At 40.3% G+C, this 17703-nt stretch overlaps 2 protein-coding genes across 3 annotated transcripts in view; one reads left to right on the forward strand and one right to left on the reverse strand.

Annotated features, from left to right (window-relative positions):
* Positions 1 to 8917: 8917 nt before the first annotated feature.
* RpL8 (ribosomal protein L8) lies at positions 8918 to 14926 on the reverse strand. Of its 2 annotated transcripts, none has more exons than XM_071666477.1 (5): positions 14823 to 14926; positions 12619 to 12760; positions 9947 to 10088; positions 9575 to 9793; positions 8918 to 9222 (listed from the first exon to the last, which is right to left on the reverse strand). In XM_071666477.1, the coding sequence occupies exons 1-5, from the start codon at positions 14909 to 14911 to the stop codon at positions 8948 to 8950; spliced, it is 867 nt and encodes a 288-aa protein (XP_071522578.1). In that variant the 5' UTR covers positions 14912 to 14926; the 3' UTR covers positions 8918 to 8947. The 2 variants fall into 2 exon arrangements, with proteins under 2 accessions (XP_071522578.1, XP_071522579.1); XM_071666478.1 differs by lacking the exon at positions 14823 to 14926 and adding an exon at positions 14581 to 14639.
* Positions 14927 to 15224: 298 nt separating this feature from the next.
* Positions 15225 to 17703, forward strand: part of LOC139751082 (ATP-dependent RNA helicase DDX3X-like) — a 344069-nt gene continuing 341590 nt past the window's right edge. The window contains exon 1 of the mRNA XM_071666186.1: positions 15225 to 15392. Within this exon, the coding sequence (XP_071522287.1) occupies positions 15348 to 15392 (45 nt within the window). The 5' untranslated portion in view covers positions 15225 to 15347. The remainder of the gene's footprint in view (positions 15393 to 17703) is intronic.

Genomic DNA, 17703 nt, shown 5'->3' on the forward strand with positions numbered 1-17703 from the left:
ATGGACGATGCCCCGGGTCGTCTGTCGAAGCCACGCACGTCCTCATTGTCGTAGACGATGCCCCGGGTCGTCTGTCGAAGCCTGACACGTCGGCCTCGTTGTCATGGACGATGTCTCGGGTTATCTGTCGAAGTCACACGTGTCATAATCGTTTTGTACTGTCCCCAGCGCTAAGACGAGATGCTGCTAATTCATAGACGGTCGGTGAGGAGATCGTAGCGACAAAAACACAGAGGAAGAGGAAGGAGAGACGAAGTGAAACGCGACACGGAAGAGCCCGGAGATGTCCCCTCACTATCTCCTACCCCACCCACGGCAAGGTTTCCTCATTTTGATCGAGCGGGAAGACGAGGCTCATGCTATGGGAGTAATATGTTCACACTGTGTGTTTTGAGGTCAAACCCAAAAACAGCTGGTCTCCTTTGGCACCCTCGTCAAAGTTGAGCTTTCTCTCAAATGTGGTGTAAGCTGATCCACCGAGAAGATTGGGTTTAACATAACGGATGATCGTTGAATGATAGAACCGTGATGTAGTGATGGATCATTGGTACAAGTATAAGCCATTGACGCAACAGTGGAAAAGCAATGCATTGATGGGGCACCGGTACAGTGATGGGCCATCGATATAATGATGGCCCTGTATTACAATGATGGGTCACTGGGATCATCTTCCTGGGGACCTAAGATGAGGGCATTGATATTATCTTCCTGGGGAAACCATGACTGGACCGTGATGGGGCTGTTATACCATCTTCCTGGCGAGCCAGGATGGGGTAAAGATGGCTATGTAAGACGGTACAGAACCTTGTAGGGGTTAATGAGGTAATTAGGTGGTGGGTCATTATGCTGGCCGGCAAGCTGCTCCCGGACATGCATACATAGTGTTGGGTGGTTGTGTGTACCTACAGTATACGTACATACCGCCGTTCTATATATGAGTGTGCGTCACACACACACACACACACACACACACACACACACACACACACACACACACACACACTTCAACTCTCGTAAGTCAGGAGTGCGGCTGTTGTCTACAACCAACCAGCTGATACGGAGGGTGTAAGATGGTTCCGGGCATCACTGCAACACTTCCACGGGTGTCTGTTGTCAACATCTTGGGCTGACAGGGTTGTAGGATTAAGTTGGTTGTCGTACTAGATTGGTTATAGTTAGTAGTTTGAGCTCTTCTTTTTTTTTTTCTTCTTCTTTTTTTACCCTTGGAGTTTAATTCTGTTACAGATATGATTGTGCTACAGATCTGGGCTGTAACAAAAAGTTGTTCTGAGTTGGCTGTGATACAGAACTGGTTGAAGGTTTAAGCTTGTAACAGCTGTGGATGGTTATTGTATTGAGCCCATGGTGCTCTGAGCTCTTTTAGAGTGATATGATGAAGTTGGTCGTAGTTGTACTAAGCTGATCATAGAGCTGAGCCACTTGCAATCTTGAACAAGATATGGATTTGAATTGGTTATGGCTGCACACTGGTTAGATGGGGAGATGGTTATAACACTTAAGTGGTTATGATATTGTTTCTTAAAGTGCCATGAAGGTTAGAGTACCGGTCTAGTTATAATACTGAGCACATTGTATTTCTTATTGCTTATTCTGATCGGAATGTTATGACTCTAGGGTGGAGCTTCTACTGCGTAGAACCCTAACAAAAACAGTCCTGAATACTAACACATAACGAGAGTTGAACAAGATAAAAACATAAACATTATTACACATGTTTGAACGCAGTGTCGTAACCAGCGAGACACTTTCACACATTGGTCGTGTAGTTATTGCTCACGTGGGAAGTGACCACAGCAGGCACGTAACAGTTTGTGGGCGAATGTTTTTCTCCCTTAAGTTAATGTGATAACGTAAATATTAACTTACGATACGCCATATTAGCCATCCATCTGATCTCCAGTAAACTCTGTCCTCCGACGCGCATATTGAGACGGATAACTCGAGAACATTTTGCAAGATTCGTCGGGGGCGCCGTGGCTTAAGCAGGAAGAAGGATGGTAAAGGCTGCAGGAGTGCAAGACCTTCATAGTCCCATTATAATTGTATGGGTACCCCGGCATTACCTCCGGTAGACGATGCAAGGATCACCCCTCCCCTCCCCCCGGCCTTGCATCAGTTAGCGCACACGGCTGTTGCCTTGCCATAATTGCACAGTTTATAACCCTGCATCACATCCACGCGTGTTCCCGGGGGATACAAAATATTTAATTTCAAGTTGGTGTAACAGTGACCTCTGCTCAGGGTGGTGGGAAAGATTCCGTCCTCTGATGTTTCAGTGTAGTGGTTGTGAAAGTAGCCTCCATTCCACCGACCATTCTAGTTAGGCTACAAGGAACTCGGTAGTTAAAGTTATTCTCATTCCTCTCTCCATTATTTCTTATTGTGATGCCTCAAAATAAACGGCAGAGGTGGGAATAAAGATAATACTATTGATATCCACATGTATTCATAAAAGATAAAAGTACTAAAAGGAAAAAAAAAACTGCGAGTGACCTCCTATAGTAATGGACACACAAGTACCTCACCATATCTCTACACTGCCAGAAACCTTCTCGATGGAATTTAACCTCCAAGACGACAAGAGTTTATTTAATGGATTACCCCGCCAAGCTTAACCTAACCTAGCTTAGGTTTATATTGGAAATCGGTTAAGTGTTCTGTTGTGATTAGAGTAGTTAGATAAAAAGTTTATTCGACAAACTACTAAACCTAAGCAGGTAATATGATTATTTGTTTAAATGTTGTTTTATTAGGTGTAATATGAGCGAAGTTAAGGTTGCTGATATCTAGCATCGAGAAGTTAGAACAGGTAATATGTAGAAATAAAGAAGTTAGAAATGATGATATTTAGGAAGAAGTCCAAGTTGCTTACACTTAGCATCAAACGATAATGCCATCAATCGAAGAGTAAGAGCTAATAACATTTAACGTCAAGGAATTTAGAGACTTGTCGGATATATATCTAGGATGTTTACATGCTGTCCGTGTAACACTAAACGCATAGCTGCATAAAGTGACCGGGGAAAATTAAAAGGAATATTCATGTCAGGCATGAGGTAAATCAGGTTTATGGTAGGATGATAAATATTTGTCATGGTGAAATAGTTAAAGGAGATACAGTGAAGACTTGTGAGAGTTGAATTATGTCGTGTTTGTGTGGAACAGATCTTAGCCATAGAAAAAAATACACTTGAGAAAATGGAAAAAGTATGTAAACCCTTCAGGAACCTAAAAGAAAGGTGTCGAGAGAGAAACGGAGAGGAATTTAAGGAAACTTAAGGACTTTTTATCTAGAAAAAGATATATTGATTCTAAGTTAATAATACGGTGATACAGTATGATATGGGAAGGCGGCTGCTAAAGGACCATATTTTATAGGCTCCTGGAGGGGTAGGAGAAGGATCGAATGCAAAGAGAGCAAGATGCCTGGATATATTTGGGGAAGTGGTATACAAGTTGTGAGATACCCTTGGAACGGAAAATGACAGGAGTCAGACTTTTTAGATATTTATTGATTAACCAAATGGAAAGGAAGTGAGAGCGTGCAGAAAGAGATCCCCCACACCCACACCCCACTGTTGTGTAATAATGATCACTGGTGTTCCGCCGGGCTTACTCATGGAACCGCTGCTGTTTCTTTTAATATATAAACGGCGTACCAGAGGCACAAGAATATCAACGAGTTGTTGGTTTGTGGAGGAAAATGATTAGTAAAGCGAGGTAGCAGGTGTGGTAATATACGCTGGAAGCCGTAGTGTATCATACTCTTGACTGGGTGTGAGGTATAGCCACACACTGGCTCAAGTCCTCAGGCCAGTGGAGACCATGGTGTTTTGATGATTGCCGTGAAAAGTGATAACGATGGACGGAATGAGAAGGGTGGAATGTAGAGACATCTGGCATCAAGAAAGGCGTCGTCCGTCAAGTCGTGGATGGGGTTGGCAAGATGTATGATTATGTTTATTCAATTATTCATGTATTGATTTTCATTCCCAGATCGTCTTTTCCGCCTGAGAGAAGCAGGTTGTAGAAGCAGAAGACTGAGCCCGCGAGGAATAGACGTAGAGATCATATTTGAATGAATTTAAGTTTGATGGAGGAAGAGAATAATATAGGGAAATGTAAAGAGAATGGTGTTAGGATGGTAGGATTATGACGGTGGGTGGATGTTTCACATCATCTGATGTCGGCAAATGAGACTGGGAACATGCAAAATGATTCTGTTCACAGTGATGTCCTTGTGATTGCAAGTGTTGTCTAGTGGCCACGGAGACCTCCTTAACTCGTCTCCAGCCTCACTCTGACCCTCACTTCCTAAGCAGCTCCCTGGCCCCATTAGAGAAAGTCTACACCTCTCTTGTTTTACACATGTTAAGCTCATACGAGTGATTTTAATTTACTGACGCCTTGACGAATAACGGAATACGCTGAACTGTAAATGAAAAATTATATATATATATATATATATATATATATATATATATATATATATATATATATATATATATATATATTTTTTTTTTTTTTTCTTTTTTTTTTGCTTTGTCGCTGTCTCCCGCGTTTGCGAGGTAGCGCAAGGAAACAGACGAAAGAAATGGCTCAACCCACCCACATACACATGCCTTGATTCAATCCACTGACAGCACGTCAACCCCGGTATACCACATCGCTCCAATTCACTCTATTCTTTGCCCTCCTTTCACCCTCCTGCATGTTCAGGCCCCGATCACACAAAATCTTTTTCACTCCATCTTTCCACCTCCAATTTGGTCTCCCTCTTCTCGTTCCCTCCACCTCCGACACATATATCCTCTTGGTCAATCTTTCCTCACTCATTCTCTCCATGTGACCAAACCATTTCAAAACACCCTCTTCTGCTCTCTCAACCACGCTCTTTTTATTTCCACACATCTCTCTTACCCTTACGTTACTTACTCGATCAAACCACCTCACACCACACATTGTCCTCAAACATCTCATTTCCAGCACATCCATATATATATATATATATATATATATATATATATATATATATATATATATATATATATATATATATATAACGCTGTCCCCCGCGTTAGCGAGGTAGCGAAAGGAAACAGACGAAAGAATGGCCCAACCCACCCACATAAACACACACGTATATATATATATATATATATATATATATATATATATATATATATATATATATATATAATAGGGATTAATGGAAAATACTTTAATTGGAGAAGATAAAGCAACTCGGTGTTTACAAGATGACAACTGCTATCATATGGAAAAAAACCATATATAAATAATCATCCTCCAGGGAGGGGAATGCCACACCCCTCCTCCATGGGGCAACCCAACGAGGGTGGGTGGGGGTGACATGTGACCCATGGCGTGCAGGCACCCCTCAGCAGGAGCGCATGGCAACAAGAATCCTTCGGTCCCCCGCGTGGATCGAGCCGCCTTCGTGGTCGGGAGAGGTCGTTGTCCCAAGGAGGACCCTTGTCCCTAGTGCTTCTGGGCACGACCACCCTCTGACCACCCATGATCTGTCGAGTAGTATTAATCCAGCCCTCCCATAGGCAGCAGAAGTTGGTACATATAGTTATTATTATTATTATTATTATTATTATTATAACACTATTCAGTGGTCCCATAATGTCAGGGCTGTTCGGCATGTGTTGAAAGGAAAAGATGATATACATAATTGTACCTTCATCCATTGATAAATTATGTTTGATAAAATATGTGTGTGTTTTTTGGTGACTGATTTAATCATATCTGATCGTGGCAATAATTGATAATTAATAATTTTCTGTTCGTGGACATGTTTTTTTTTTTTTTTATTTCATAAGGTAAACTTTACAAGTACTCCTTTGTAAAGTAAATGGTCATGTTTAGGCCTAGTTCAGGTGTGGATGATTTGGCTCTGGGAACATTAGTCTTGATGGTTGATTAGAGGAGAGACGATTCCTGGTAGGTGTTTGTTAAAGGGTAATCGTCACTGTTGACTGGAGGGTCGGGTTGTCGGAGTTTACTGAATTTGGGAGGGATATTTTGAAGGGTTGTTAGGAGAGCATTGATCAAGAGCTTAGGAAAACAGGAGAAATATAGGAGGGTAACGGAGCCTAAGGGTGTGCCACAGGGCGTTTTAGAATCCTTATTAGTAATAGTTGGCCAATACGACACCAGCAGTGGCTCTGTGGTGGGTGGCCACCCCCTGAGGGCAGGAACTGCATTTATGTAAACTGAGAGTGGTGTGGAAACCGATGTTATAACGACGATAAACAGAAACACGTGGTCACCATAAACACGAGCACGTGGTCAGCACGCCGTCGGCATGGTGAGCCCATTCCCCAGGCCAGCAGATGTGCCACACAATTAACTATTAAAGCAGACAAGAGGACTTCCGAGACGAGATTTTCTCTCGTTTTCTTTGGTTCGTCCGAGACGCGCGGTGCAATGTAAATATACATTGACAACTGGAGTATTGTTCCACGTACTCTGCCGTCCCAGACCTTACTTAACAACTTCGGTGATAAAAAAAAAAAATGGCAAGTTGACTTTATTTTTTTTTCGTTTAATCTAAAAGGGTTCAAAGTGTGAGGGTTATGAAAAGGGAGTGATAGGAACGTGTTCCAAGTCTGGGAAGGCTTCCCATTGGCGGGCGAGGGAATGGTGGGGGGTATGTCTGGCCTGGGGGAAGCACTTGGATTGGCTGGCCGGCTGGCTGGAGGCAGCGTGAACGTCTTCATGGGGGCGGGTTATTTTTTTTTTTTTTTTTTGCGTTTTAGATTAGATATATATCCTAAAAGACGCCGCGCTCTGTGGCAAGGCTAGGAATTTGGCACAGTTTTTGGGGTGTCTTAGTGAGTGTGTGCTCTGCAGTGTTAGAAGACCCTCTGACCTCACCGTTGCGACCGTTGAGCACGTCGGTACGTCTCTTGAGCACGACGATGCGACCCTGATCCTTACGGGGGTGATTGGGGAATAAAAAAAATGGCATGCTTATTGGTCGTACCGCCATGCTTTAGGGCCCTACCGTCTTGTGCAAGGACGGTACCGTTGTGTTCAAGGGGTTTTAAAAAGTCGCTCTTTTATCAAATATTGACCTCAAGTAAGTCTCCCTAAGTTGGGTTAGGTAAACATTTTACGCTTATAGTTTCGTAAGGGTCGCCTCAGAATAAAGACCGTCCAGGTCAAAGGGATGGACATTCAGCATAAAGACCACACCCCGCGAATGAGGTCACTTCACTTCCAGGACCGCTCTAACTCTAGGAACTACCCGCTAGCAAGACACACAAAGGGCATTCAAGACAGCCAGAGGTGTGACGCTATCTTGACCTGCATCGGAGGTACATTTCCCATATTACTGCACGGCGATAAGACGGCCTGATCGCCCTGGTTTATCTCAACAGTATTTTCTGTAGTGAACTCCCACTCCGTTGCTATATTTCATAGCTTTAACTATCATATGTATTTGCCATAGTAGTCCTATGTTTATGGCATTGCTATACTGTTGTAACGTTACCTGGTTATCATGTTACTTGGGTTTTACATTATAACATTACTTTGGGTACCATGTCCTTTTTGAATTGTAGGTTGGTTTAATTTCCGTGGATAAATTGTATGTAATTAAGGGATTTAAAGATAATGAATTTTACTAACGAGTGTTTTAATACATTTTTGTAGGTAAAGTTTGTGCCAACATAAACATTAGATACTTTAATGAATCAAAAAGCAGATTTTAAGACCATAGAAAAAAGGTTCTCACCTTCATGATATAGTAAAGCGTTTGGAATCTACATTAAAACGGTAAGGGATTGTTAGCAGAGCACCATTTGAGAGGGTGTAGAAGGGGACGAAGGTTCTGGGAGCGATGAAGAATGTGTGGAAGAAAACGTTATCTCGGAGAGCAAAAGTGGGTGTTTGTAGGAATTAGTTCCGGCAACTTTATATGGTTGCGAGGCATGGTGTATAGATAGGGGTTGTACAGAGGAGGGTGGCTGTGTTGGAAATGAAATGTTTGAGGACAGTATGTGGTGTGAGGTGGTTTGATAGAATAAGTAATGAAAGGGTAGGAGAGATGTGTGGTAATAAGTGTGATTGAAAGATCAAAAGAGGGTATGTTGAACATGCAGGAGAGTAAGTGTGCACGGAAGTGAATTGGAACCAAGTTGTATACTGGGTCGACGTGGTCAGTGGACTGAACCAGGGAATATGAAACACCTAGGGTAAACTATGTTAAGGTCGGTGGGGCCTTGATGTGTTTAAAGAGCTGTGGTTTCAGTGCATGACAGTAGAGAACGAGTGGATGTGGCCTTTCTTAGTCTGTTTCCCGGTAGAAACGTCGCTGACGAAGGGGTCGGCGATGCTGGGTGGCGCCGAGAATGGATGAAGGCAAGTATGAATATGTATGTGTATATATATATATATATATATATATATATATATATATATATATATATATATGTATGCACCTGTATATGTACGTGTGGATGGGTATTTCATCTGCTGCCTGGCGCTACCTCATTAATGCGGGAAACGGCGATCAAGTACATATGAAATAAATTAATAATAGGTTGATACCTGCATGATAACAGGCCTACTGGAAATGGGCACCCTAAGAATAGCCAGGTTAGCATGTACTTATGTTTGTCTTCATCAGAGGTGGTACTTCAGGACTGGTTCATCGACAGTTACTTCAGATTAATTCATTTGTAAAATGTCTAAATTGTCATAAGCTCCTTGCTTTTCAGACCACATGAATCACTTTTTAGAATTAATTTTGCAGAAAACACACTAATATCAATCCTGCTGGTGACGAACTAGTGACCCCTTGCAGCATAAAGTGACACAAGAGGTGGCCTTGGCTATGTTAATACGAGGTGCAAAAGAAATAACATTTTCTTCACAAGCCTTTATTTAAATTACTCTATGCATTGTGCCTTGGATCCTTCTTTGTACCACGAATAAGACCAGTCCTCCTGGCAGCGATGAGACCAACCTTACGTCCAGCACACTTGCCTCGGGCTACAGTAGATGCCTTACCAATATGCTGATGGTTACCACCACCATGGGGATGCTCAACAGGGTTCATTGCCACACCACGAACCTTAGGCCAGCTGTTCCTCTTCACCCTGTACTTGTGATAGGCACGACCTGCCTTCAAGATGGGTTTGTCAATGCGGCCACCACCTGCTACAATTCCTGAAAAGTAATATGTGGCAGATGAAAATTACAAGTTTTAAACGGCTTGTTCTTGAACTAGATGCCATCCTTTTCTCAGTTACATAACCTTCAATTAGGTGTGTTTAACAAATTGGCTGCTTTCTTTTACCAATACACATGTCTCTTAGTATATTGGTCTACTAAAATTCGTCAGTTCTTTTATAGCTACATTAGTATTTAACAATGACAGCTAAAAATGAGCTTTGGCTGTTTGGGAGTCTTGGTTGAGAAATTTTTAGTACTTTTAAAACCCTGCAACATAACTCATGACTGCATGCTATACTGTGTTCTTACAACTGCCCAAATCTATGTTGCAACAAATTAAACTTACCGATCATAGCACGGTTGGCAGATGGAAGTAACTTCTTGGCACCAGAAGGTAGCTTAACACGGGTCTTTCTGGTTTCTGAGTTGTGAGCAATGACTTGAGCATAATTGCCAGAGCCACGGGCAATTCGACCACGGTCACCAGTTTTCTCCTCTAAGTTGCAGACAGAAGTGCCTTCAGGTAAGGTGCCGATTGGCATCACATTCCCGATATCAAGGTTGGCTGTAAATAGGAATCAATTCAATACTTTGGCATTATCATTCAGTTCTCTTGCATGTGTATAGAGCATGCATGTTTGGGGCTAACACAGCTTGACCCCACCACGGCAACCAAACCAAAACAGTGTGTTTGACAAAAATGATCACTTTTTCTTACCCTTCTTGCCACAGTAGATGAACTGGCCAGTATACATGCCCTCAGCAGCTAGGAAGAGTTCCTTGCGTGTCTTGTAGCGATAAGGGTCACGAAAATGTACTACTGCAATGGGGGCACCACGACCAGGGTCATGGATGATATTCTGAAAAGAATGTTTTCACTAATGTTTGCATTATTTTCATAATTTTGGACATTATTCTATCAATTAGGCTCAGGTGAGGTTTGATTACAATATATATAACACTAAAGAGTGCAAATGAGACCATTGCTGATTTGTTCCAAAAGCTCTCTGGCAGGAAATGCAGCTAGAAAAAGACTTAACTCATGTAGTGGTTATAATTTCTAAAACATCAGAAAGAAACAAGAACTACCAGTAATAATAATATCTTATTAACAAAAAATATCTTCACAACTGTCTGTATGTTAACATCCACTCTCCTGCTGTAATATATCATGCACTACAAACTAGATCCTCCCAATCCATGGCCAAGCCCCACATCCCATTCCATGGTTCCCAACGGCTTCAAATGCCTTTGTTCAGCTTACTAACAGCCTGTTGACCCCTGTATACCACCACAGCAGTGCCTATGAAGCCAGCCATGTCCATTGTGCAGGACCAGCAGTCACAATGTGAATGATGTTATGTTTATGTCAATTTAAGGAAAATGAGGGTAACTGAGCACTAAGTGATCACTGTCTTCATTGTGTCTGTTGTATTTACATTGGTGACGTTCACAGAGTAGGTGAGAAAATCTAAACGTACGTGTCTGGAGAGTGTGGTTTCAGTTGGGATGGTGTTTACGACCGAGTTAGGGGTTGGTTGTTTAGTGCTTGTTTTGTACTTTAACGTGTATATGTTTTGTTGGTGTTGTGTTGATTGGGGTAGGAAGATATGCTGAAGAATGAAGTACAGGTAAGCTTTTCCTTTACAGATTTGGTCATGATGGGTTTAGTGCAGCTTCAAAGAACTGAGTGTCAATCATACTGAAGTAGGATTGAATTGGTAGGATTTTTTTTCACGATGGTTAAGTGTGTTTGTAATTATTAAGTAACCAGTGACAATTCTGAGTGCTCTATTTTGTGGGAACAGCAACTTTATATTCATTTTGAGAGGGTGGAAAATCAGCTTGGTGAGGCACTGGTTTGGGTGATTTATCTATTTATTTATTTTTTGTTGAAGGCTCAGTCACAGCAGAGGATTCTCTTTCTTGTTCAGATCTGGTGTTCTGAATGGATTTCATGTATTGCTTTCCAGTTTTTTTTTTGGTTTGGGGAGTGAAAATCATGTTTTTATAATGTGAAACCCAAAATAGTTAGCATTTTTGAACCATGAGAACAAGTTTCCATACAGGGTGGTTGGAGCAAGCATGTCTTTCTGAGGTTAAAAGTGATTAAATACTTCTGTGGTGATGCCAACATTCTGTTCTGGGTGAGCCACTTTTGCAGCTAAGTTATGTAGTTAAAGAGTTGAATGATCAAAGTTAGTACAGTGTTGCAGTTGCTACTGCATCAGCAAGGCAGCACCAGGAACAGATGAAGAAATGGCCTCCTTTCTAGATCACTGAAATCCCTGCCCCACCAATAACCAAGATGGAAGGTATTATTGGACTTGGCCAGCTTTAAGTTACACTGCAAGTGAAAAGTCACCTTTAATGAGGTTGTACCATCTTCATGTGACAAAGTAGGGTAAAGTCTTGTCAATGAACTCATGTCATGAGAGTCCATCCTGTCCTTTCTACTAAGTGTAATGCAACTTTGTGCTGCTGGAGCCCCTGGAAAAAGGATTCTCAGTAACACTTGGACCATAGTAGAAAGAAGCCTGTGTTATTATTAATAAACTGTTTAAGAGAAAAATCACGGACTTCTTTATGGTAAAGAGGTTCTCAACAAGATTGCTTTTTATTTAGCTACTTATATCTTTGATGTCAATTCCCTCCAGGTATTCCTATTAAGGATGTGGTCACGGTCACAGCAAGTCTCCATTTCTCCCTGTCCTTACATGCCTCCTCCGCATGCATCATTCTACATATTCTTACACCATTTCTCTCCTTCCACTACTCGGTAACACTTTTTCCTTTTTGTTTACTTACTACATAATAAAACCTTGACAAAGGCAACTTCACACTTGCTGTGCAACAATATGCAGGCACACTCCAGTAAAACATACATGTGCCATTTGTAAAAAAATGAAAGAAATACTGGATACACTCTAATTTCAGCCCAAGGATATTTTCCAAGGGGCTTCTACAGCACTTACAAAGCAGGCAGTGTCTACTGGGCAAGTGCACAGGTCAAGTGGTGTGATGATATTCTCTGCACATCTATGTGAGGCAGTTTGCAAGACAACAAAAGAGTAAGTGGTCTGTCTTCAAAGTGGAAGCTGCAACATTAAGCACAAAGAGGTCTTACCAACTGAGCTTGTAATGGGAAGTGGATTGTGTCCTGAATGTATATGATGTATATTTACATAAAAGTAAAGGTTTCCTGGCATACAAAAGAGAAAATTCAGTAAAGTTTCCTAGCTACCAACAATACAAACAACTGGGGAAGCACCAATTTTATACAAAAACATGGCTGATAATAATCAATAATTGAAAACATTCTTTTGCCTTTAGGTAATAGCATGTGAAAATCATAATCTTCAAGGAAATAATCTTAAGTTCTATAGTTACCTTTATAATACCACGGATATAACCATGACGCTCAGCATAGTCCACAGGTCTTAAGGAAGGTTTCCCTTTGCGGTGGTGAGTGTGGGACCTGAATACAGATCCTGCTCCCTTCCTCTGTGCACGAATCACACGACCCATCGTGCTAAAACATGTAAATAAGTGAGAAAAAGCAAAGCGATGTTTTACAATTTTGTTTCTGAATGTATCAAATTCCTGTCGGTATTCTACAGTAAATTCAATCGTCACAGGTTTGATTTTTGAGTTGAAAATATAAATGTTCAAGTATTTTCTATGTAACTTAATATAATCTCAAGAGGTTTTATGTCTGCAGAATTAGCTGTTCTATGGCTAAGACACTGCATAATTATCACTGGAGGGACAGTGGAGAAAGTACATTACCAATGTAACTACTATATGTAGCAGGTGGTGACTAAGAGAGGTATTTATTTACTCCTAACATACTCTATATTGTTGAATAAATATGCAATATCTTAAATGATCAACAAATACTTGTACAATATAATATTAACAAAGTGCATGAAACATTGTCAACGGAAAAGTTCGTCACTGAATGGTTTTTACCTTTTATATAGATATTATCATAGGTGGAATGTTCAATACAATGATCTGGCATGTGACACTTTCTGAGGAGGTAGGGGACACAGAATCTCCAAATTGGTAGGATGTAGGTTCAACTCAATTTTAGAGAAATTGTTGTGCAGGTGTTCCTTTTCAGCTGCAACCGTTTGCCTGATTTGTACCATCTGAGGTCACAACTGTGTAGATGCTTTTATAACAATGACACTAAATATACTTGTTTTTCTTACACTAATGCATCACTGTGGAAATGCGGTTCAGTGATGTAATCAATGAAAAATTACCAAAGACTGGTGTGATGGCACATTTCATGTCCTTGTTTAGTCAATTTGAAAATAGACTGTAATTTCCTCTGAACAACTTGTTTCTGTTGGTAACAGTTCATGGTAAATCTATCTCGTCTTTTCTTTCGTGCACAAGTCCATTTTTAACGGTGGAACCTTCGTAGATCGCTAACAATATTTAATAAAACTAAATATCATCAGATGCAATGGAAACATAACACATGAAGTTTCTGCCAATGCAAAAAGTGCCTCAACACATTATAAGGTGATAACACTTGCCTCATAAGACAAGTTAATAACTCTTGATATATTTTGATGTATTTTAACATGATTTTTCTCCCTGACAAGCCTCATCCTTCCTTGAAAAAGCAAGGCAAACTGTAAGAATGAACTGGAAAATCCCAATCTAATTACTCTATCTTAGCAAGAACAATTTACCTAAGATAATATAGAAATTCTACACCTTATTATACATACACTATTAGAATCTTTCGTTCTTAATATGAAACTCTTTTACCAGAAACTTTGAACAAAACTTTGGGGAGTCAGATAGCAGACCAAATTCATCATACGGTTTGTATTACAGGAATGTCATCTCTTCGAAATACACAGAGAATCAATTTTAAATGTTACATCTAAATCTTGTAAGTTATTTCAACGATGCCACGAGACGAGAACTTTACTCATTGGCCAGCGAATTGCATCTGACAGTCAAAGTGAGCAAGACGGCACCTTGATCGTAAACCCTTGTGTGTATGCAACGGAAGGTATATGCATTTAATAGTGGGTAGATTAAGCCGAGATGAGACATTCAGCATCTTCCTGATGGTGAAAAGCGAACAGGCTAGGTATGAATAATATCTATTTGGATTAGGTGCTTATGAAGCAATGTAGTGTGAAAGAACCTGCTAAACGTATAGAAATGTTATTATATACCCAACCATACGACATTTTGAATATACTTGTATTAAACATAAAGCGTTATACCATTAGATTATTGTACTCACTATTCAGGTTTTCAATAATAATTCTGTATTTGAAAATTATGCTATGCCTAAGCCATATAAAATCCCAAACTCACGATTTCAACTCAGCACGGCTGTTGCTGTTTACCTCCGGCACCCATTACAGCAACACATGACACCTATTTAGTTTCACAATATTTTATATTTCATCGACCAACCCAATTATTTCTTACAGATACTAAGTGGTATTTAAACCCCATTAGATTAACCCATAGCACTCGAAAGCCACTTGCAATGCAGGAAAACTCTGATATATTGCGATGAAAATTCCAAATATTCTTGCCAAGTACAAACTTACCGTAGTGTTGTGACGGAAAGAACAGTTGATGGTGCTGCCCTCTGTACCAAAATAGAGTAAACAAAAAATTGACGTTCTACAAGCGCCATCGTTATTAATAAATATTTAGAGAATAGTTCATGGTGTTTAAGTTTTATAATAGTATTAGATACAGAATTACTATGTTATATTATTTCTAGAACATAGTTTGGGGACCAATTCACAGAGATAAATTTGTACGTAGTGCTTGTTTTAAAAACTTTTCGCGTGGCATGAACGTAATGAGCTTACCTAATATATATTTACTCAGCAATTAACAAAGTAGCGTCATTAGTATTATCCGCAAAGGAAGAAAGAGGCCTTAAGTAACGTAAAATCGGTAGGCTATAGGGAAAGTTCAGCACTCGGACGGCAGATGCCGTTGCTGTATCTGTGACGTCACTACCAAAGAAAATTGGCTTTGTCCTCCGGAGTCATCAAACGGTGAACTGTGCCGAGTGTCCTCCCCAAGAACTTTTAAAACAAAAGTTAATTTTTATTTGTACTATGAGTAATGCACCCACCCACAATGGAGTAGGTCTAGAGCGGCAGGTGAGCACAAAATTGAGTGATTCTCGGTGGCACTGTGAGCGTTTGGGGCAAGAAAATGAAGGCTGTCAGCTGGACGGAAGCGGCCACGGCTGGCAGCTGACAATCCAATCAATTCACCAGAGTCGTGAGGCTCAGGTGCAGTGAAAAAGAAATTTCCTCCCCTGTGCCTGCATGCCTTCGGATTACTGTAGATGTTCATATCTCAAAATTTCATTATGTTAGCCCTCTTACAAACGTAAGCGGAAGAGCTGAGGATATACAGGATCGAAGATGCTCGCTAGCGGCCTACGTTCCGGAACACTTCATGTTGGATACCACACGAGCTGCCATTCGCATTTTTCAGCGTCCACACTCGAATATTTGATGCTGTGTATGGCTGTTTGTATTTTTGGGGAAAGCTTCGACCATGCTTTTTTTGTTCGAGTAACTTGACTGTTAAAACTACGGTGGTAATGAGCAAGTTTAGAGGTGAAGTGAGGCATGTAGTAATGGCAGATCCCGCTGGGAGCGCTATTTACGTTCGTCTTATACATGTTATGCAATTTAAGGCTCGTTGACTTATGAACGAAAATATGACAAGGTATACAGGATTTTATTACCCAAGTCTAAAGGGTTATCATAATAACTTCGTTTGATATTTATCGTGAGGAGTGGAATATTAATTTCATATGATTGTGATGCAAGACCATTCGACTGTGAATATCAGAGGGGAATTATTATGATTATAGTTATGGATTAACTTTGGTTAACCTTACTCAGTGTTTAGTGATTAAAAATAATGGTAGATAAATTAACATGTTTTAACCTTAAATTTAGCATATAATTTACCATATAATTTACTTTTAGTTTCCTAATATATATATATATATATATATATATATATATATATATATATATATATATATATTTTTTTTTTTTTTTTTTTTTTCCAAAAGAAGGAGCAGAGAAGGGGGCCAGGTGAGGATATTCCTAAAAGGCCCAGTCCTCTGTTCTTAACGCTACCTCGCTAATGCGGGAAATGGCGAATAGTATGAAAGAAATATATATATATATATATATATATATATATATATATATATATATATATATATATATATATATATACACTGCCTGTACCTTGAGTCTTCTATTTTTGTTAGTATATATGTGTTTGTGTGTATGTAAGGGTTACTGGACTCCTCCTGCATGAGGTTACACCATGAGTGAGAGGTCATCTTTGACAAGGCTCTATAACTGGGACTTGTCTTGTCAGAACTTTTCACTCCAAGGAAGGCTACATTTCCCTGCTTCTGGAAGTAGTGCTGCCTTGGACTGCAGGAACCTTTATATAGGTTTTACATCATATGGCTTTAGACCCATCACTATCACAATACACACTGGCCTTATTACATACCCTAATTTGCTTCAACCAACCACAACCCCAATTCCATGTAGTACTAGTAATAGTGGACATCAAAGCATGTAAGATCATCCTTGATGCATCTTCACATAAAATAATTGCACCCCATCTACAATTACGATAAAAAGTCACTAGCCTATTTCGTAGCCAGGTGCCTTACCAGAGCCACTCACAATGGCTTTACCTCTAAAGCTATTAGATTTACAACGTAGTTCTCCAAGGAGCAGTTCTTTCTGCTCTCTTTGCTTTGTTCATACCTGACCTCCCATAAACTTCAGCAAATCACAATTTGAACATACTCTCATATGCTGACAAGCTCACAATCCGATTACAATACCCTGACGCCAGTTGGAACAACAAGCATGCTGCACAACATTACATAATTTGAACAATGGTTCATCCAGAAAATAATGTCTGCATCTCCACAGATGTCCTTGATAACTTGACCTCAGACAAACATGAATCTAACTTGCACCTGGTCCACTGAATGGACAATCACTCCCAGAGAATAAGTCACCATCCATTCTAGGGATCATATACGATACATATGACAATCACAAATTTGCCCGAAGCTCCAGCACAAAAGCTTCATACAGATTATATACTCTCAGAACACTAATTGGTGCCAGATTTGGATAAGAAATGGAATCCCAAGTATCCTCATACAAAGTATTTATCTGCTCTTACTCTAACTATGCCTCAGCTGCTTGGTGTTGCACCTACAAAAAGCAAATAAAACAAAGCAGCAAACCACAAAAAATAGTTGACATAGAACAAAGACTGGCTGCATAACAATCACTAACACACAGTACCTACACTACGAAATGAGGATCCTCCCAATACAATCCCACCTTAACATGCTAAGCACTGAATTCTGTGCCCCAGAACCAGACCCCTCCCACCCAAACTGCT

This window comes from Panulirus ornatus, chromosome 11 (assembly GCF_036320965.1).
Source record: "Panulirus ornatus isolate Po-2019 chromosome 11, ASM3632096v1, whole genome shotgun sequence".
Lineage (NCBI taxonomy): Eukaryota > Metazoa > Arthropoda > Malacostraca > Decapoda > Palinuridae > Panulirus > Panulirus ornatus.

Coding starts and splice junctions, on each gene's coding strand:
- RpL8 (XM_071666477.1), bottom strand. CDS start 14,911: ATGGCGCTTGTAGAACGTCAATTTTTTGTTTACTCTATTTTGGTACAG. Junction 10,089..12,618: donor ATATCCGTGGTATTATAAAG/GTAACTATAGAA, acceptor CATTCTTTTCAG/AATATCATCCATGACCCTGG. Junction 9,794..9,946: donor CATCTACTGTGGCAAGAAGG/GTAAGAAAAAGT, acceptor TCCTATTTACAG/CCAACCTTGATATCGGGAAT.